This window comes from Lampris incognitus, chromosome 15 (assembly GCF_029633865.1).
Source record: "Lampris incognitus isolate fLamInc1 chromosome 15, fLamInc1.hap2, whole genome shotgun sequence".
Taxonomy (NCBI): Eukaryota; Metazoa; Chordata; class Actinopteri; order Lampriformes; family Lampridae; genus Lampris; species Lampris incognitus.
The window spans coordinates 9,168,323-9,190,629 of NC_079225.1; the positions used below are offsets into that span (position 1 = coordinate 9,168,323).

At 45.5% G+C, this 22,307-nt stretch overlaps 1 protein-coding gene across 1 annotated transcript in view; it reads right to left on the reverse strand.

The window, feature by feature from the left end:
* LOC130124768 (exostosin-1) overlaps positions 1 to 22,307 on the reverse strand; it is a 382,697-nt gene that overhangs the window by 17,396 nt on the left and 342,994 nt on the right. The window contains exons 9-10 of the mRNA XM_056294113.1: positions 18,692 to 18,781; positions 2,639 to 2,799 (exon numbers count right to left, since the gene is read on the reverse strand). Coding sequence (XP_056150088.1) covers positions 2,639 to 2,799; positions 18,692 to 18,781 — 251 coding nt within the window. The remainder of the gene's footprint in view (positions 1 to 2,638; positions 2,800 to 18,691; positions 18,782 to 22,307) is intronic.

The window sequence follows — 22,307 nt, forward strand, 5'->3', positions numbered from 1 at the left end:
TGACACTAGTGATGTCTTGCTTACCCGGGCCATGACAGGTGCAGAATGCCGGTCGGATCCCCACCTGATCATGACCAAGCTCCACATTAAAGTGCGCCCCCTACAGCGTCTCAAGAAACCCATAAAAAGCAACTGAACTGTGCTAAATTGAAGTCAGCCCCAGCACGGAATGAGTTCTGTCGCTCTGTAGGCACGATGTTTTAGAGTTAGCTGTTAAGACGATGTTAGAGTCTGAGCCCATTCTGAGTTCCGACAATTCCATGGATCGGAAATGGACCTCCCTAACCTCATTGCTACATCAAGCTGCAATCGACTCTATGGGCTACAGAGCCAGAAAACACCAGGACTGGTTCGACGAGAACTCTGACCCCATCACATCCCTGCTGGATGCCATGTGTAGGGCACACAGGGCTACTCTCAACTGCCCTGCATCCGCCATCTTTTGGCAGCAGTGGCAAACAACAAATAAGGAGGTACAAACAACCTTGCGCACTCTGCAAATTACACTGTGAATGAACAAAGCTCACGAGATTCAACCGTAAGCTGACAGAAATGATATGCACAACTTCTACAATTCTATAAAGACCACATGTGGCCCTAGGAACTGCTCTATCACACCCGTATAATCAGCGGATGGACTGACATGGATACTGTGGGTATGATTTTCACAGTAATACAGCTACACAGTAATACAAGAAAAATGCCGCGAGCAACACCTGGACCTTTTCATGGCTTTTGTCGACCTTTCCAAAGCTTCTGACACTGTGAATCGAGAGTTGCTTTGAAAACTCCTGAGAAAGTTTGGCTGTCCAAGCAAATGTGTGAACATTCTATCACAGTTCCGTGATGGGAATCGGCGCCCTTTAATGTATGCACTGGAGTGAGGCAGGGGTGTGTGCTGGCACCACTACTCTTCAACATTGACCTGCTATGCGTCACAAAACTTTTTCATAAAGATATTGAAGACAGTAGTGGGATCACAATAGACTTTAGGCTAGATGGAAACCTCTTCAACATCCGAGGGTTCCAGGCAACCACCAAGTTGTCAGCAGTGCAGGTCCTTGAGCTGCAGTACGCTGATGACTGCGCTCTTGTAGCTCACACACCAGAAGACCTGCAAACCATCCTTACCGTAGTAGTGAATGCTTACAATAGGCTGGGTCTATCAGTCAACACCACCAAGACTGAGGTGTTATGACAACAAAGGTTCAACCCCCCATCCACTATGCCTGCCTTCACTACAGAACACCAACCACGGCCGCTCTGATGGCCGAGCGGACTAAACCGCCGTTCTTGCAGTCCGCTCGTCACGTGGCTGGGAGGTTCGTATCCCAGACTCGCCGTAACCGGTCACGGCCAGAGCGTCCACGGGGTAAGGCATTCATTAGGCCACCCTTACCCGAGGGACAGTGGTGGTAGATCGGTGTAGTGTACGGGGACTCGTCGTTCTCCAGCGACCCCTCTGGCCCATCCGGGCGCCTGCAGCCAAGCAACCGGAAGCATTTTCCTTACGTCTCCTTCGCCTTAAGGTCATGCAATCCATGTGAGGCTTCAGCGTGGAGAATAGCGAGAGCAGCCGACACGAGTTTGAAGGAAGCTGGTGTTACGACTATCTCCTTCCTGTGGAAACGTGAGCCAGGGGAGTTATTCGACAAGAGTTCTGGCCATATGCCATTAGGTTAATCGGGTGGGATAAGGGGGAAAACTAGAAATAAAAAGAACACCAACCACTCTCAGTTACTCCATCCTTCAAATACATGGGCAGCATCCTTTCTGAGGGCTGCAACACTGATCACGGAACTCACAATAGAATCAAACAAGCTTCTATAGCCTTCGGAAAACTCCGCCGTAAGGTCTTCCAAAACAAACACCTCCACCTACACACCAACATTGCCATTTACAAAGCCGTCTGCATCACAACTGTCCTATATAGCTCTGAAGCCTGGGTCACATACAGCCGCCACCTGAGGTTACTGGAGCGGTTCCACTTAAGGTGTCTGCAGTGAATCATGGGGACCACGTGGCGTGACCGTGTTCCCCATGCTGAGTTTCTTGCTGGGACAAACTGCAAGAGCATAGAAGCCACGGTCACTGAACACCAACTGTGCTGGCTTGGGCATGTCATCAGGATGCCTCGAGAACACTTGCCACGTCAAGTCCTGTATGGACAGCTTTATCTGGGCCGCCGGTGGTCAGAAGAAGCCATACAAAGACCAGCTAAAAACATCACTGAAAAAGTGCTGTATCGACCCCTTGAGACTGGAGCAAGCTGCCATCAACCGTTCCAGCTGGCGGGAAGTACAGGACAGCTGGAAATGGAGAGGAATATGAAAAAACACCAGGAAAGACTAGGGAGACACACAACCATGCCTGCCCCCACTGACTCAGATTTCATATGCCCAACGTGCAGTAAAACTTGTGGATCAAGGATTGGACTCTACAGTCATCAAAGAACACATCGTTAACGAGGAGGGACGTCATCATCGGACTCGATGGACTACCAGCACACAAATGTGTGTGTGTGTGTGTGTGTGTGTGTGTGTGTGTGTGTGTGTGTGTGTGTGTGTGTGTGTGTGTGTGTGTGTGTGTGTGTGTGTGTGTGTGTGTCTATTCAGAGGACAGGCTGTTGGACTTGTACCTGTGGTAGAAAGCTGCCCCAGTAAGGACCATAGAGTAGTCATTAGTCCACTTGGAGGTGTAACCCCAGCGGGCCCTCGCCCCGTCCCAGTAGTGGCTCCGTGCTGGGTATCCCACAATCCGCTCTGGGAAATTCTGCCATACGATAAAGGCAAAATCCACCTGAGGAGAAGAGAGGTGAAGGCAGCCGGACGAGATGACAGGTTGATGGGGAGGAGGAAGGAAGAAGCAGAGGGGAGAATGGAAGAGGGTGGACAAGAAAGAGGAGAAGACAAGATGATGAGAATCAAAAGGGTGGAGAGGTAGAGAAAAGAGGAAGAGAGGGGAGGGGAGAAGATGGATGGGGACATCCATTTTTTGGGGGGGAGGGAGGTTTCCCCTCCCCCTTTTCTCCCCAGTTGTACATGGCTAAACACCCCACTCTTCCGAGCCGTCCCGGTCGCTGCTCCACCCCCTCTGCCGTTCCGGGGAGGGCTGCAGACTACCGCACGCCTCCTCCCATACATGTGGAGTCGCCAGCCGCTTCTTTTCACCTGACAGTGAGGAGTTTCACCAGGGGGGACGTAGCGCGTGGGAGGTTCCCCCTCCCCCCCGAACAGACGCCCCGACCGACCAGAGGAAGCGCTAATGCAGCGACCAGGACACATACCCACACCCGGCTTCCCACCTGCAGACACAGCCAATTGTCTCCAAGGTGGAGGTAACACGGGGATTCGAACCGGCGACCCCCGTGTTGGTAGGCAACAGAATAGACCGCCACGGCGTCCGGACGCACTGGGTTTATTTCTTAATTTCTAAAATGGATTCTCTCACGCCTTTGCCAGCCACTCCCCAGCTACCAAATCACCAAAAAATCACCCCGCGTCCCGCCGCTGTGTTTTATGAAGAGGTTAATGAATCCACGGCAACACCCAACAATCCCACATTACTGCCCGACTGTTGCATGTCATGTCTCTTTGGGAGACGCAGCGGGGAAAATGGCAGTTCTTTGATTCGCTCTTCATCGCTCACCTGACTGAAGTGTTTAATATGCAGATTTCTGACTTTTGAACCTTTTGTGTGGGAGGCAACGTGGTGCCGGGATGGCGATCAACACCCCTGGACCTGCAAATCTCCCTGCTGGCATGGGATGGACTACTGATGGATCCCCCATCCCCCCACCCCCACCCCCACCCCCACCCTCTCTCTCTCGGTCTGCCTCCCTGTTTCTCATTACAGAGGAACATCTCAGGAGTTCAGTGGAGTTGCCAGTGTCCTTGAAGACACCGAGCTTCTCATGAATTCATTCACACACATGCGGCCAGACACTCCAGATAATACAAGAACTGGCACACACACACACACACACACACACACTGCCTTGCTTCCGATGGCGGGGGCGGGGGTGGGGGTGGGGGGGCATTAATTACCAGGGTACCCGCGGTAGCCGGGCAGGGGTGCGGAGGGCAAGGTGGGAAGCGGGTGCTCTTTAGTGGTAATCTGAGACCTGATGGCCCCTCTGGTGATTTGCGTGACCAATCGCTAGGACATGACAGCATAAACCCACGTGACGAGACGGAGATGCCGCGCGCACTATAGTCCCTAATGACCCCTAACGCACATCGGCGTTGTGCATGCATAACGTGTCTGCAGTACGTAAATGTGCTCTGCATGTTTGCCTGCATGCATCAGCACGTGGGTATGCATTATATATATATACACTACCGTTCAAAAGTTTGGGATCACCCAAACAATTTTGTGTTTTCCATGAAAAGTCACACTTATTCACCACCATATGTTGTGAAATGAATAGAAAATAGAGTCAAGACATTGACAAGGTTAGAAATAATGATTTGTATTTGAAATAAGATTTTTTTTACATCAAACTTTGCTTTCGTCAAAGAATCCTCCATTTGCAGCAATTACAGCATTGCAGACCTTTGGCATTCTAGCTGTTAATTTGTTGAGGTAATCTGGAGAAATTGCACCCCACGCTTCCAGAAGCAGCTCCCACAAGTTGGATTGGTTGGATGGGCACTTCTTTGAGCAGATTGAGTTTCTGGAGCATCACATTTGTGGGGTCAATTAAACGCTCAAAATGGCCAGAAAAAGAGAACTTTCATCTGAAACTCGACAGTCTATTCTTGTTCTTAGAAATGAAGGCTATTCCATGCGAGAAATTGCTAAGAAATTGAAGATTTCCTACACCGGTGTGTACCACTCCCTTCAGAGGACAGCACAAACAGGCTCTAACAGGTACTATTTAATGAAGATGCCAGTTGGGGACCTGTGAGGCGTCTGTTTCTCAAACTAGAGACTCTAATGTACTTATCTTCTTGCTCAGTTGTGCAACGCGGCCTCCCACTTCTTTTTCTACTCTGGTTAGAGCCTGTTTGTGCTGTCCTCTGAAGGGAGTAGTACACACCGGTGTAGGAAATCTTCAATTTCTTAGCAATTTCTCGCATGGAATAGCCTTCATTTCTAAGAACAAGAATAGACTGTCGAGTTTCAGATGAAAGTTCTCTTTTTCTGGCCATTTTGAGCGTTTAATTGACCCCACAAATGTGATGCTCCAGAAACTCAATCTGCTCAAAGAAGTGCCCATCCAACCAATCCAACTTGTGGGAGCTGCTTCTGGAAGCGTGGGGTGCAATTTCTCCAGATTACCTCAACAAATTAACAGCTAGAATGCCAAAGGTCTGCAATGCTGTAATTGCTGCAAATGGAGGATTCTTTGACGAAAGCAAAGTTTGATGTAAAAAAAATCTTATTTCAAATACAAATCATTATTTCTAACCTTGTCAATGTCTTGACTCTATTTTCTATTCATTTCACAACATATGGTGGTGAATAAGTGTGACTTTTCATGGAAAACACAAAATTGTTTGGGTGATCCCAAACTTTTGAACGGTAGTGTATATATATATATATACACTACCGTTCAAAAGTTTGGGATCACCCAAACAATTTTGTGTTTTCCATGAAAAGTCACACTTATTCACCACCATATGTTGTGAAATGAATAGAAAATAGAGTCAAGACATTGACAAGGTTAGAAATAATGATTTGTATTTGAAATAAGATTTTTTTTACATCAAACTTTGCTTTCGTCAAAGAATCCTCCATTTGCAGCAATTACAGCATTGCAGACCTTTGGCATTCTAGCTGTTAATTTGTTGAGGTAATCTGGAGAAATTGCACCCCACGCTTCCAGAAGCAGCTCCCACAAGTTGGATTGGTTGGATGGGCACTTCTTTGAGCAGATTGAGTTTCTGGAGCATCACATTTGTGGGGTCAATTAAACGCTCAAAATGGCCAGAAAAAGAGAACTTTCATCTGAAACTCGACAGTCTATTCTTGTTCTTAGAAATGAAGGCTATTCCATGCGAGAAATTGCTAAGAAATTGAAGATTTCCTACACCGGTGTGTACTACTCCCTTCAGAGGACAGCACAAACAGGCTCTAACCAGAGTAGAAAAAGAAGTGGGAGGCCGCGTTGCACAACTGAGCAAGAAGATAAGTACATTAGAGTCTCTAGTTTGAGAAACAGACGCCTCACAGGTCCCCAACTGGCATCTTCATTAAATAGTACCTGTTAGAGCCTGTTTGTGCTGTCCTCTGAAGGGAGTAGTACACACCGGTGTAGGAAATCTTCAATTTCTTAGCAATTTCTCGCATGGAATAGCCTTCATTTCTAAGAACAAGAATAGACTGTCGAGTTTCAGATGAAAGTTCTCTTTTTCTGGCCATTTTGAGCGTTTAATTGACCCCACAAATGTGATGCTCCAGAAACTCAATCTGCTCAAAGAAGTGCCCATCCAACCAATCCAACTTGTGGGAGCTGCTTCTGGAAGCGTGGGGTGCAATTTCTCCAGATTACCTCAACAAATTAACAGCTAGAATGCCAAAGGTCTGCAATGCTGTAATTGCTGCAAATGGAGGATTCTTTGACGAAAGCAAAGTTTGATGTAAAAAAATCTTATTTCAAATACAAATCATTATTTCTAACCTTGTCAATGTCTTGACTCTATTTTCTATTCATTTCACAACATATGGTGGTGAATAAGTGTGACTTTTCATGGAAAACACGAAATTGTTTGGGTGATCCCAAACTTTTGAACGGTAGTGTATATATAATATACATTATTATATGTGCATGAGTGGATGGTAGGCATGGTATGAGAGATGTGCGACACGTCTCAGAGGGCGAGAAGATTTAATTAATAATATTGTGCAAATACAGAGTTGCCTTCAGAAGCCTCTCTGTCTGGCGGTGTGTATCTAGCAGCGTAAGACGAAGGGGGGGGGGAGATGGGAGAGAGGGAGTTTGGAGGGGGAGGGTGGTGAGACACAGCCCTGGTTCTCTCCATTTATAATGTGTCCATCTAAATAATGAGTTCGAAGCGGAGGCTTTGGATGATGGATGGAGAGGGAGGGAGAGAGAGAGCATAGTACATAATGGGGGCGGGTTGAATACTTTCTGGCTAACATCCTCATGACGTTGATGTTCCTATTTCCCGCTGTCTGCAGGCCAAATCACACTTCGTGGCTTTGTCATTGCAAAATGGCAAATGGCGCCATTCACAAGAGGACTTCTAGAAACTGGTGACATAAATAATGACGACTGACCAGGGCAAGGCAAGAAAGACGTTCTTCTCAGTAGAGAGGTAGGGCGTACACAGCATGCCTGTGCTTGCCACTAGTGGGCGCTCTTAGTTAATATTGTTCACATCACAGTTTGCTGAGTAGTCTCCAGAGAGGATGGAGCATCTTAACATGACAAGACCCTTCACGTTTGCGGCGGCCTCACCCAGCACCGTCCATGCAGCGTCTTTGTCCACGTCTGCGTCTAAGTGTGTCTTGGTTTGATGGCTGGGAGAGCTGGTGCTGGACCGGCTGGGAGAGCTGGTGCTGGACCGGCTGGGAGAGCTGGTGCTGGACCGGCTGGGAGAGCTTGGTCTGCTGCGTCCTGTGGGCCCAGGGACCACGGCCCTGCCTGGAGCTGTTACCAAAGGGGTAACAAAGTGGGTGGTCTGACAGGAAGTGGAAGCGGGGCAGGCTAAGCTAACTGCTAGCCCATGCAGACCGGCAGTTCTGATAACACCGAGGGCGGTCTGGCGGCGGCCCCGCCTGGCGTTGCCTGTGGTGTTTTTGGTGTCGTTGTGTGGAGTGTGAGGAGGCGTGTCGATGGTGTCTGGCTGGGAGAGCTGGCGCTGGATGGGCTGGGGGAGCCTGGTGTGCTGCGTCCTGTGGGCCCAGGGAGCACGGCCCCTGCCCCTGAGGAGGAAACACCGAGGGCGGTCTGACAGGACGCGGGGACGTCGTGTTGCGCTGCTGTGGGCCGGGGGAAACCATGTTTCGTTTCGTTTGCCAAATAAAGTCTCCCTGAGTCCCGAAGCATCTCGGCTGCTCCGCTGCCGTGTCTCAGAACCAGACGTGTGGTGGTGGGAGGACGTGTCCGGCCTGACTCTGTTTCACTCCGCATAGCTCCGCAACCCGTGGTGCCACTATGCTGACGATACGATGGCCCGAGAGAGCGGAAATACACGCAGCACTGATCATCCGGCGAGCAGCTGCTGGGGCTGTTGTGGAAGGAAACGATGCAGGTTGTTCGTGCGTCAGGGGTGTCTGCAATGTCCAGTTTCCATTCAGCGACAAGGCCAGGGGCTTTTTCTCTGTTGCCCATCACCACAAGCACCCACCAAAGAGGAACGTCTCATCTACAGGTGTAAAACCGGTAGGTGTTGTGTGCTTGAACCGGTGTAAAAACGATTACGTGGGGTTACACACGAATTTTAGTGCGTAACTTTTCGTACAACATCACACGAACCATTTCATGATAATGGACTTTCGCTCGTGATACCATCACGATTATGACCCGATTTACGTGATGTGGTCACGACTCGAGGGTTAGGGTTCTATCAGATCGTGACCACATCACGTAAATCAGGTCATAATCGTGACGGCATCACGATTATTAATTAACGTGATGCCATCACGAAAGTCCGTGCGACTGGGTTGGAGAACACGTTGGTTTCTGGAGGTCCTGACACACCTTTGTTGCAACCACTTTCTGCACCCCCACCGAACTAAAGCGTGACGTAAAGGAAGGTGAAGCGGTAGGAAGGCGTTTTCGTTTCAGTCTGCTTCAGGGGCTTCACTTTCTGCTCCTGTGACGCGGTGGTAATGGTCCGCTCAGCCTGCAACAGCGTGTGCGTGTGCGTGTACGTGTGCATGTGTGTGTGTGTGTGCGCGTGTTGTTTCCTCCAGGTAAGAGCCCATCTCAGCAGTTCACAGCACTGATCCATGTGGTGACTCCTCTGCAGCCCCACGTCTCCCCCGTAGCCAAGCTCATCATCGCTGCAGCCAAGTCCAAGTACCGCTCACAGGTGTGGAGCGCGTGAGCTCGTGCATGCCTGCGTGGCTTGCTGCTTTGGAAAGCAAGAAAAATGGGGGAATTCACCCAAGAAAAATAGACAAAAATTGCTGATGGGTATCATAATTGTGTCGTGTTGCAAAGTATGCAGAAGGTAAAGAGGGCTCAGCATTTTCTGGCGCTGCAGCCCTAAACTATGCTGCACGTGCCATATGATAATCATGCCTATTTTATTTGGTAACACTTTAGTATGGGGAACGTAGTCACCATTAATTAGGTGCTTATTAGCATGCAAATTAGCAACATATTGGCTCTTAATTGGTCATTATGACGTACTCATTAATACCGTATTCTGCATGGCCTTATTATACCACCAGTAAGCCATTAACTTATGAGTTTTCCCTCTATAACCTCAGAAGTATTGCTTATTAGTAGTACCATCTCAATATGCTTTGCTTAGTATGGCCTTTATAAGGTGGTAGTACCACAAGAAGAGTTATTCTCCCTTACTAACACTTAATGAATATGCTCTGTTCTTACATAACAACACACAAAACTACAAGTGTTCATAGTGTTAAATTCCTCTAAATTGAGTTTCTGTTACTTAGAATATGTTCCCCATACTAAAGTGACATCTTGATCATTACTAATTCACTAGTAATTAAGTTTTTTTACTTACAATATGTTCCCCATACTAAAGTGACATCTTGATCATTACTAATTCACTAGTAATTCAGTTTTTTGATGTTCCCCATACTGAAGTGTTACCTTTTATTTTTTAGCATAATTTGTGTATATTTTCCAATGTGACCGCGTCGATAAAGTCATCATAGCTCGCTTATAATGAGCTCACAGCAGCTCAGAAACACTGAACTGACTTTGTACCAAACACCAGCAGGAGGTGAAATCCTTATTAGAACAACAATACGTTCTGCATGGCACTGTGCATTTCACCACGACCACGACGAAGGATTTCACTGCTAAAATGGAATAAAACGCATGTTGATGCAACACCCAAAACTGATTGATATTGATTAATGCACGTGCTTTGTCTGTACAGATTGTGGTGTTGTGGAACAGCGACAAGCCTTTACCTTCCGGGGACAAATGGCCCTCCACCAGCGTGCCTCTCTCCATCACTGAGGAACAGACCAAATTACTAGAACTGACACACATGAGAGTACAAGGCATTAGTATGTCAGACCCAAGGAAACAGAAAGCAAAGGGGGACAGACAGACCCAAAGGGAAGGGGGGGGGGGACGGAGAGACACGATGCTCATTCGTGCCATTTATAATTTCTCCATCCACATGGTGAGTTTCGAAGCAAATGATGAAGATAAAGGAAATGTATAAAATCTTCTTCTTATCGCTGCTCCCGTTAGGGGGCGCCACAGCGGATCATCCGTTTCCATCGCTTCCTGTCTTCTGCATCGTTCTCTGTCACACCAGCCCCCTGCATGTCCTCCCTCACCACATCCATAAACCTCCTCTTTGGCCTTCCTCTTCTCCTCTTCCCTGGCAGCTCCATATTCAGCATCCTTCTCCCAGTATACCCAGCATCTCTCCTCCACACATGTCCAAGCCATCTCCATCTTGTCTCTCTTGCTTTGTCTCCAAGCCGTCCAATCTGAGCTGTCCCTCTGATATACTCGTTCCTAATCCTACCATCCTGTAAACCTTCCCTTCAACTCTTGCTGGTACCCTTCTGTCACAAATCACTCCTGACACTCTTCTCCACCCACTCCACCCTGCCTGCACTCTCTTCTTCACCTCTCTTCTGCATTCCCCGTTACTTTGGACAGTTGACCCCAAGTATTTAAACTCATACACCTTCGTCACCTCTACTCCTTGCATCCTCACCATTCCACTGTCCTCCCTCTCATTCAGCATAGGTATTCCGTCTTGCTCCTACTGACTTTCATTCCTTTTCTCTCCAGTGCATACCTCCACCTCTCCAGGCTCTCCTCCACCTGCACCCTACTCTCACTACAGATCACAATGTCATCCGCAAACATCATCGTCCATGGAGACTCCTGCCTGATCTTGTCCGTCAACCTGTCCATCACCACTGCAAACAAGAAAGGGCTCAGAGCTGATCCTTCATATAATCCCACCTCCACCTTGAACCCATCTGTCATTCCAACCACACACCTCACCACTGTCACACTGCCCTCATACATATCCTGCACCACTCCTACATACTTCTCCACAACTCCTGACTTCCTCATACAATACCACACCTCCTCTCTCGGCACTCTGCCATAAGCTTTCTCTAAATCCACAAAGACACAAGGTACCTCCTCCTGGCCTTCTCTATACTTCTCCATCAGCATTCTCAAAGCAAACATCACATCTGTGGTGCTCTTTCATGGCATGAAACCATCCTGCTGCTGCTGATCACCACCTCTCCTCTTAACCTAGCTTCTATTACTCTTTCCCATATCTTCCTGCTGTGGCTGATCAACTTTATACCTCTGTAGTTGCTGCAGCTTGTGTATCCACAGTGGCTGGGTTCTTACTTTTCCCCAGCACTTCTCAATTACAACCAACTGCTCCGCAAATGATCCTTCCAACGGAAATATCTATTCTTCCTGTCGCTGAGCTGCTGTGAGTCAAACCATTGCACTTCTTATACTACTATTGATTTATTGTAATACTGATAATTGAGTAATTGTTCTACCGCCGAATCCCCGAGGAGAAACACTCTGCCGGTTTGGGACAGATTCCTGCCACCATTTGGTCAGAATGAAATGTTTCAGGTCTGCAGGTGTTGTATGATAATTGTGATGGTTAGGCACTGATTAACTTTTAGAATATGATTAATTCAAATCTCTTGGTGAACATGACATGATGATTAATGTACTTCGGTATTTTTTAAATACTGTATGTCTCCTTTTCATGACTTGAGTCTTGACAAGTCCTTGTATATCCAAAGTGAGAGCTGTGTCCGCATTCTCGACACAAAATCAAACACATTTTCGGTGGGTGTCGGACTCCGCCAAGGTTGTCCCTTGTCTCCTACTCTGTTTGTGGTATTGTAACGTGCATGGATAAGCAGAGACGCTGGCCGCTGGCTGGCGGGTCTGACCCTTTAGTCTAGCGGTTAGCGATGTCTCCTGCGGCGCGGGCGATACGGGTTCGCTTCCCGGCCGCGGCAGCTCCTGTGGTTGCGTTGTCCCCCGAATTCGTTACAGTATTCATGGACAGGACCTCAGGGTGCGGAGTGTGTCCGTTTTGGGAAGGTCGATGCTAGATCCACCGGGGTGGAGGCATGAAAGTAGCCGTGATTGGCTGTTGCGTCGGCCAATAGACAGCGCGGAACCTCGAAGCGCGCTGACTAGAAACAAACATGTAGCTAGCTAGCTTACAGCTGACCTTAACACTGCCAGATCGTACTGTAACGATAGCTAACGTTGACGCTAGCTAACAATGGAAATTCAAAAAAGAGTTTAAATCCTAACCAACGACCAATCACGTCTACTTCCGTGCCCACGCCCCGGTGGATCTAGCGTCGACCTTTTGGGAACCTCCGGATTGCCTCTCTGCTCCTCGCGGATGATGTGGTTTTGTTGGCGTCATCAGAACGCGACCTCCAGCGCGCACTGACAAACCCTGAGGCGCTCTTGCGTTGTGTGCTGGTTAGCGAGTCGTAGGAATGGATACTGTGAAATGATAAGTGAACACACGAAGAAGAAAGAAAGAAGATGTCGTATTCGCCGTGCTTTCGCAGGGCCTTTGTTGACTGTGGTGTTGCGCAGTGTTTGTACTCTAGTGTGTAATCTAAAGCTGTTGTATGTGCCAGTACAGTGTGATTATTTATTTAGTTATTTTTATTTTTGTATTTTTAAAAACTTTTTTTGGGGGGGGGCAGTGGTTATAGGAGTATCAATCAAATGAGAAGTTGGGAACCCACTTAAATGTAGAAAAGGGAATTTTAACGTGTAAAACAGCACATCCATATAAGGCGCATCCAGCTGATGGACACGTCAAGCTGGCTGCACGAGGAAGAGCTTAGGTCTGAGCTGTGTTTGTGTAGCATGTATCCAAACCGAGTTTTCCTGTTCATCACCTTTATTTATATCTGCTTTTTGAGCAATTAAACACATTTCTGCACTTAAGTGGCTTCCCAACTTCTCCTTTGTTCGATAAATGTTTGGCCATTTGGGAGCCCTTCTTTCTCCTTATTTCCCCTGTCCATAAATCTTTTTATCTTTTTACAGTCTGCTGTGTCAATGTAAAATGTCAACATAAGGTAGACCTACAGCTTCTAAGTATAGAGAACAGCTGGTTTTGTGTAAAGACAAGAGAAAGGCAGGTGGTAAAAACACTTCTGAAGTCCACTACAACAGTGTTTCTCAACCGGGGGTCCGCGGACCCCTAGTGGTCCGTGGTGTAATTGCAAGGGGTCCGTGAAAATAAAATATCTTTAAAAAAAAGACCCTATGACATTTATAGAAATAGGATTATTTTACTCAAATGTGACTGAGACCTTTATCCACCTAAACTATAAAGGGTAACAGGACTTCTTTCTCTAATTACATCTGTTTCACAAGTGTAATTTATTGTATTTCAATAAGAGATCTCGCTCCCGTTTGCATTGTTAAAAGTTACTGCATAAAAATTCTGTTGTTACATATATCTGAAAGTTACTGAATACATATTCTGTTTTGTTACATATATCTGAAAGTTACTGAATACATATTCTGTTTTGTTACATATATCTGAAAGTTACTGAATACATATTCTGTTTTGTTACATATATCTGAAAGTTACTGCATAAGAATTCTGTTTTGTTAACTATATCTAAGTTACAACTGAAAGCTCTTATTTTTGCCCCAAAGAGTGAATAAATGCTATAATGCAATTTAAAATGCAGTTTCTACTGTTTCTATCAAATTGCAACCCCCCTCCCCCAAGATCAGGTGGAGGGATCCTCAGTCTAGATCAAAAATACGCAGGGGGTCCAGGACCCCAAAAAGGTTGAGAACCACTGCACTACAACACTAGAACGACCAGGATTTCACTTCTACCTAAAACGACCGTGGGCGGTCACTTTGACCGCCGCAGTTTTTAAACTCTATATTATGTTAAGATAAATACCCAGTTGAGATATTAATGCATTGCATATGGTAGAATGTCTGTTAAGAAACGACTGACACCAACATTAACAAATTTAACAAGTATAATACTATTTTTCACCAACGCCTGTAAGTACTGCAACGCCTTGGTGGTAGCCATGGTGCGCCGGAACCAGACATGTTGGACATAATCCAAAATCAAATTTAGACTATTTTTCTGCACTGGAGAACGCCAGTGTGTTTCTAGAATAGAGCAATGAACTTCATGAAGGAAATGACACGACCAATACACGTCATAAATAGTGACATGACGCGCACGATGACGCGCAAATTACGCGGTCTTTTTAAGTAGATGTTACCATAACCTTCTTTTGTGCAATTGAGCAAAACGCATTTTAATGTAAATATATGCAGTTTTAGGAGCATTCAGGGAGCGGCAGGTCTGTATGTTTTTTAAAAAAAAATATTACAAAGTTGTTAAACTTTGAAAATCTAAAACGGTCATAATGACCGTCTTGGTCATTCAGAGACCTTGTATAGAAAACCATGCTCTGTGTATATAATGCTGGAAAGAATCCCATGCCTTTACATGGAGGAGCTGTTCAGTATTGCTGCCACTGAAGCCATCTTCCAAAGGGCAGGGCACATTTGCTAGGAGATACTCCCTGTCTTTTCTATTCACTTCTGTAATCTCAGAGGAATAAGCCTACGTCCAATGAGCTGAATCCAAACAATTATGAAATTGGAAAAACCATTCTTCCATAGAGTAATTAGTAGATAAAAAGCCCTATTGAAGATGTAATATCCTCTCTTTCTTTTCCCCTGGAGTGCGCGAGTGTGCTCACACATTTCCTATACACTTGACAGACTCCATCTTTGAATGAGAACACCCGCCATGTTTAAAGGGCAAGTCCAGAAATGGGTTACAGAGCAGAGCAAAGACCAACTCTCAGCCCTCTTCATAATTCCTTTGTTCCCTCCCATCTATCCCTTTCCCCACCTCCTCAACTGAACATTCCTGTCTTCCCCTACAACCGTATAGCTCTGTAAAACTGAAGTTAGCCAGACTCAGTAATTACATGGTGATTCAACCTGGAAGCTGGACTCATTTCCAGGATCGGTTTACGGTAGGACTGGATATGTGATCCCTGAGGCGCCTCCACCCACGTCCTACAACATAAGGAGGAAAGGGATTCGTTCTCTCGACAATGGAGACGATCCGGGAACCTCGGCCAGACACACGTGGTTCACGTTAGCTGCTCGGAATCTCACGTAAAACAGACCCACGGAACCGGCGTCCAAGGGTTCTGATTCAACAAACACCTGAATCAGAGAAATACTGGCGCTTAAAACCCGTTCAAGTGGTGGTCCCTTTTAACGGGTGTTCCTGTGCACTCGTCTGCTTTTTTTCCTTTATTCCACTTCCGGTGTGGCAAGATGGCGGCGTGAGGTCACGGTTCCGGTTGCCGCCGCGCCAGAAGTACAAGGAGCAAGAATCTAAGTGCGCCTTCGTAAAACGATGATCGCAACAACAACAAAAAAAGAAATCATCTTTGTATGAAGTTACGATTTGGCCCAAGGTCTCCTGTAGGTTTAATCTCGGGGTTAAGCCAAAGATTAGGTTGTTAAACTTCTTTTTAGGTTACGATTTTTCTAGCTAGCTAGCTAGCTAGCTAGATTATCCAAAAAGGGACTGACGAGACGAAGCTCACATCAGGCACGCCGCCGGACGAAGTACCAAGTTTTTAGGGAGGCCCGTTTGCCGCTAGCGGTGTTGGAAGATGGCGGCGCGAATTCACGTTTGCGGCGGCCTCACCCAGTTCTGTCCATGCTGTGTCTTTGTCCATGTCTGCATTTAGGTTTTGTCTTTGGCGTTGGATCAGCTGAGGGAGCTTGGTCTCTGCTGCGGCCGGTGGGCCCAAGGACCACGGCCCTGCCTGGAGCTGCACCCGAGGAGGACGCACCGACGGCGGTCTGATGGGACGCGGAAGCGGGGCAGGCTAAGCTAACTGCTAGCTCATGCAGGTCGGAACTGTCGAAATTGGATCGTTCTCCTGGGCAGTGATTTTTTATTTTATTCTTTTATTTTAGAAACATGTGTTAGTTTAGATAGACGTGTTAGCTGATATATGTGTTCTTGTAGTTCTTGTAGTTTTTGGATATGTGTTTTTGTCTTTGTGCTGCACTGCTGTGGGCGGGGGGAAACGATAGAGTGTTCCTGATTCCTGATCTCCTTGTAGTACATGTAGTTATCACTGTATCTGCTAACCTGCTGATCATACTGATCTGCAGACTCAGTTTTATCTCTTCAACAAGGAAGCTTCATTACGTCTCGCTATTAATGCCCTAACCCAGTATTTATATTGACAATACCATGTTAATATTGGGCGGCACGGTGGCGGTCACCTCACAGCAAGAAGGCCCTGGGTTCGAGCCTCGGGGTAGTCCAACCTTGGGGGTCGTCCGCTGTGTGGAGTTTGCATGTTCTCCCCGTGTCTGCGTGGGTTTCCTCCGGGTGCTCCGGTTTCCTCCCACAGTCCAAAGTCATGTAGGTCAGGTGAATCGGCCGCACTAAATTGTCCCTAGGTGTGTGCGCGTCTGTCTCTCGATTCTGTGACGGCCTGGCGGCCTGTCCAGGGTGTCTCCCCGCCTGCCACCCAATGACTGCTGGGATAGGCTCCAGCATCCCTGCGACCCCGATTGGGATAAGCAGCTTGGGTAATGGATGGATAGTTGTGAGTGTGACTGGCTCTCAGTTGTAATCACACTAGCCTTCAGCTGATCTTCAGGTGTTCTTTGGATCAAATAGGTGCCTTGTAGTCGACAGGACGTACAAGACAAGTTGCTTGCATAACCGGTATCTTCTCAAGTAAGACTGAAAGAAGCAGCTCTCCTCCACTGAACCCAAGCCACAGTAAACTCTTCAAAAAGAAAAAGCCTTTACTTTACACGGCAGAACACTTAGAAAAATGACCAAGGTGTTGCGACCTGCTTGGTCTTCACCAGTCAAACATTAGTCTTGCACCTACCCAGAGTTCTGCAGTAAATGTGCTGGTTGGACGGTGGGTCCCTCTTCCTCTTTCTGGATTATTATGTTGGCTGATGTGTTTGAGGTTGATGGTTTGAGGTGTGGTTAAACACATGTATTTGAATCGATAGATGGGATCTACCACTGATGGTCATTTACCTGGGTGGGCTACTGGCACTGGGGGGTCTCTGCTTACACACATGGCATTTCAGTTCGAGCCCTGCTTCACACTTTCATGTTCCTGAAATAAATCTTATGCCAGTACATGAACAAGACTGCACCAAGGTCAACCGACATACACCGACCAGCCAAAACATTAAAACCACTGACAGGTCAGTGAATAGCATTGATTATGGCGTTACAATGGCACCTGTCAAGGGGTGGGACGTATTAGGCAGCAAGTGAACAGCCAGTTCTTCAAGTTGGTGTGGTGGAAGCAGGAAAAATGGGCGGCAAGCGTAAGGATGTGAGCGACTTTGACGAGGGCCAAATGTGATGGCTAGACCAGCGTTTCCCAACCCAGTCCTCAAGGACCCCCTATCCTGCAGATTTTCATTGTAACCCTGCGTAGGTAGCCCTGCTTGTCCTTACTCAACCAATCATCTCACAGCACTTAATTATGCAAGGTGTGCAACATCTGACATAATTATTGTTGATTGGTTGAATAACGACAAACAGGTACCTGTTCAGGGTCGCAAAGAAAATCTGCACGATAGGGGTCCTTGTGGACTGGATTGGGAAACACTGGGCTAGACGACTGGGTCAGAACAACTCCAAAACAGACGACTGGGTCAGGGTATAAACTGGTCTTCAGTGGCACTAGAAAACAGAGACACTGAGGATCCTGACGGGGGTAAAATCAGCGGATACGTCTGCGGTACGCGACATAAAACTGAAGAGTGTTCCCATATTGGTGTCATGCTGCTTTTGTTTTTACAGTACTGACGTCCACACAGACACCACATTCACCTCACAATCACCTCACAGCAATCATCACCACGATAATCTGTTGTGTTGGCCATTGTGTGAGTCCCACCTCTTGCCCGGATCATCTGTATGAACACATTTACGCCAGGTTCAAAAGAATACCTGTGCGTCCGCGTGGCGTAGCGGTCTATTCTGTTGCCTACCAACACAAGGATCGCCGGTTCGAATCCCCGTGTTACCTCCGGCTTGGTCGGGCGTCCTTACAGACACATTTGGCCGTGTTTGCGGGTGGGGAGTCGGATGTGGGTATGTGTCCTGGTCGCTGCAGTAGCGCCTCCTCTGGGCGGTCGGGGGACCTGGGGGCGGGGGGGAATAGCGTGATCCTCCCGTGTGCTACGCCCCCTCCCCCGGTGAAACTCCTCACTGTCAGGTGAAAAGAAGCGGCTGGTGACTCCACATGTATGGGAGGAGGCATGTGGTAGCTGCCAACTTCAAGAACAGACAGACGCGTCATCTTTCAGTGGCCTGTTCCGCAGCAGCTGTCAGTCACTCTGTTTGTACTCGCTGACCACACACTCATACAGGCGCGTCAGCGTCTCACGCCATTGCCGTATACAGTACTGATGACTCAACTAACGGGTCTACGTCGCATCACGACGACTCACCTCATTGGTCGAGAGAACAGAGTCCTCATCCAGACTGAGGACAGCGTCGGTGAGGATGACGTCATGCAGGAAAAAACGACTGTTCATTGTCTGAAAGACACAAGAGATGGAGAGAGAGAGAGAGAGAGAGAGAGAGAGAGAGAGAGAGAGATAGGGGTGACTGCTGTCATTTATCAGTAATTTATCAGTAATTTATCAGTAATTTATCAAATATATCAAAAGAAATGTTAAAGCTACTGCTGGCATGCACCTGTAAATGTGTTATCTTCTTTTATACCATACTGCCAGAGAATAATAATAATAATAATAATATTATTATTATTATTCTCTGGGAATAATAATATTATTGAGAATATATCGGAGAATATTATTATTATTCTCTTTCTTCTTCTTCTTCTTCTTCTTCTTCTTCTTCTTCTTCTTCTTCTTCTTATTCTTATTCTTATTCTTATTCTTATTCTTCTCCCCAATAATAATAATATTATTATTATTATTATTATTCTCTGGGAATAATAATATTATTGAGAATATATCGGAGAATATTATTATTATTCTCTTTCTTCTTCTTCTTCTTCTTCTTCTTCTTCTTCTTCTTCTTCTTCTTCTTCTTCTTCTTCTTCTTCTTCTTCTTCTTCTTCTTCTTCTTCTTCTCCCCAATAATAATAATAATAATACTATTATTATTCTCTGGGAATAATAATATTATTGAGAATATATCGGAGAATATTATTATTATTCTCTTTCTTCTTCTTCTTCTTCTTCTTCTTCTTCTTCTTCTTCTTCTTCTTCTTCTTCTTCTTCTTCTTCTTCTTCTTCTTCTCCCCAATAATAATAATAATAATACTATTATTATTCTCTGGTAATAATAATATTATTGAGAATATATCGGAGAATATTATTATTATTCTCTTTCTTCTTCTTCTTCTTCTTCTTCTTCTTCTTCTTCTTCTTCTTCTTCTTCTTCTTCTTCTTCTTCTTCTTCTTATTCTTATTCTTCTCCCCAATAATAATAATAATAATATTATTATTATTATTATTCTCTGGGAATAATAATATTATTGAGAATATATCGGAGAATATTATTATTATTCTCTTTCTTCTTCTTCTTCTTCTTCTTCTTCTTCTTCTTCTTCTTCTTCTTCTTCTTCTTCTTCTTCTTCTTCTTCTTCTTCTTCTTCTTCTTCTTCTCCCCAATAATAATAATAATAATACTATTATTATTCTCTGGGAATAATAATATTATTGAGAATATATCGGAGAATATTATTATTATTCTCTTTCTTCTTCTTCTTCTTCTTCTTCTTCTTCTTCTTCTTCTTCTTCTTCTTCTTCTTCTTCTTCTTCTTCTTCTTCTTCTCCCCAATAATAATAATAATAATACTATTATTATTCTCTGGTAATAATAATATTATTGAGAATATATCGGAGAATATTATTATTATTCTCTTTCTTCTTCTTCTTCTTCTTCTTCTTCTTCTTCTTCTTCTTCTTCTTCTTCTTCTTCTTCTTCTTCTTCTTCTTCTTCTTCTTCTTCTTCTCCCCAATAATAACAATAATAATACTATTATTATTCTCTGGGAATAATAATATTATTGAGAATATATCGGAGAATATTATTATTATTCTCTTTCTTCTTCTTCTTCTTCTTCTTCTTCTTCTTCTTCTTCTTCTTCTTCTTCTTCTTCTTCTTCTTCTTCTTCTTCTTCTTCTTCTTCTTCTTCTTCTTCTTCTTCTTCTTCTTCTTCTCCTCCCCAATAATAATAACAACTGTATTTGTATAGCACCTCATACATAAAATGCAGCTCAAAGTACTTTACATTAAAAACAGGGGAAACTATGAAACCCCACAACAATGCAGATACAATAAGTTAAAGTGAAACCCTTCTGGCAAGATGTTGTTGATATGATTGATCAAATTTTGTCAAAGAAATGACCATTGAGTCCAAAGCTTTTCATTCTTGGTTTACATCCTACCATCCCACATCTACATAGCAATGAGTTCAGATTTATAGATATGTGTATATTACAAGCAAAACGTGTAATTGCTCTTAATTGGAAAAGTGTTGATGGACCGAGAATTGGTATGTGGGTTAAAGAAATGGCTTCAAACATGTCAATGGAAAAGATCATGTATATTGTTAGACGCAAACAAAGTGTTTTTGATCAAATCTGGGGGTTGTTTCTGTACTTCTTAAGATGTAATACTAATGTTGGTAACTTGCTTCAGCAAGAACAAGCTCTGGGGGAGTAGAACAACTCTGTCTGACTGTTTATATGCGTAAAAGCAACTGAAAAAAAAACCCACACCCTCTAATCAGTCTGTGAAAGAAATTATTGTTATTATTATTTTATTTTATTACTTTTATTAATTTAATTTTTATCTTTATTATCTTCTTTAACCCTACTTTGAATTGTATTACTTGTTATAGGGACGGGGTTATGGGGGGGGGGTAGGGTGAAAATGTTTGCTGTACTGTGCTATTACCTGTTTTGATGTAATTTGCAAACAAAATTCAATAAATATATTGCTTAAAAAAAGTTAAAAACAATAAAACACAGACCTAGGCAACCCCCCCCCCCAAAAAAAACATAAAACAAGGCAAGAAATTAAACCACAGTACAAGATAATGCTAGCTGGCTGTCGGCTGTAGTCTTTGCGGTGTGTTCGAGTGCTGCTTTGTGGCCCAGACGGCAGTCGGCCTTTGTCGCCGCCAGTCGGTTTGGTGTGTCTGGACCTCTAGCGCTCCTGTGTTGTGTCATCCTCTCGGCCAGCGTCTGTTCGGTTTCCCCGATGTACAAGTCACGGCGTTCCTCCTGGCACTTAACTGGGTACACTATATTACTCTGTTTGTGCCCGGGGGACCTGATCCTCGGGGTGGAGCCGGGGGACCTGATCCTCGGGGTGGAGCCGGGGGACCTGATCCTCGGGGTGGACCAATTTCTGGTGCAGAGTGTTTTGGGGTTTGAAAGCAACTGAGACGCGGTGTTTGGAAAATACGCGTGTCAACTGTTCCGACACTCCCGCCACATACGGAGTCACCTCTGGTTTACACTTAGACAGCTGTTGTCCTCCTCCCTTTGTTGGACTGGTGCACTGTTTGGGCGTCTTTCTAGCTCATCCATACCTAGTATCTTGCCTAGTACAAGTTTTCTTTCTATCCTAATGGGGGGACCCCCCCGGGATCCCCCACCCCCCACACACACTGGGTAAGATCAAGTCCTCTTACCTCCATTGATCAGGTAATTCCTCACACAAGGAAGTTATCGACATGACGTGGCCAACATGTCAGGGAGGCAGCTACTCGCCCAGTGGCAGCCCAGTAATGACTGGGGGTGGCGTACTGTTGATGAGGTTAGTCGAACCATCCGATTTTAGGTACACAATTCCACTTCTTTAAAGGGTATCTTAGAGAAAGCGCTACATGAATACGATTAGTTTTTTAATGCACACTTGTCTATTTATAACCTAGGGGTAATATGTGAATAATGCTCCATATAAAGTTAAAATGTACTATATAGCCACAGGAAACAGTTTTATTTTTCATCTTGTGTCTTTATCAGTCCACTGGCTAGGGTAATGGGGTGTCTGTGAGCTCTTACCAATTGATTAGCTGGC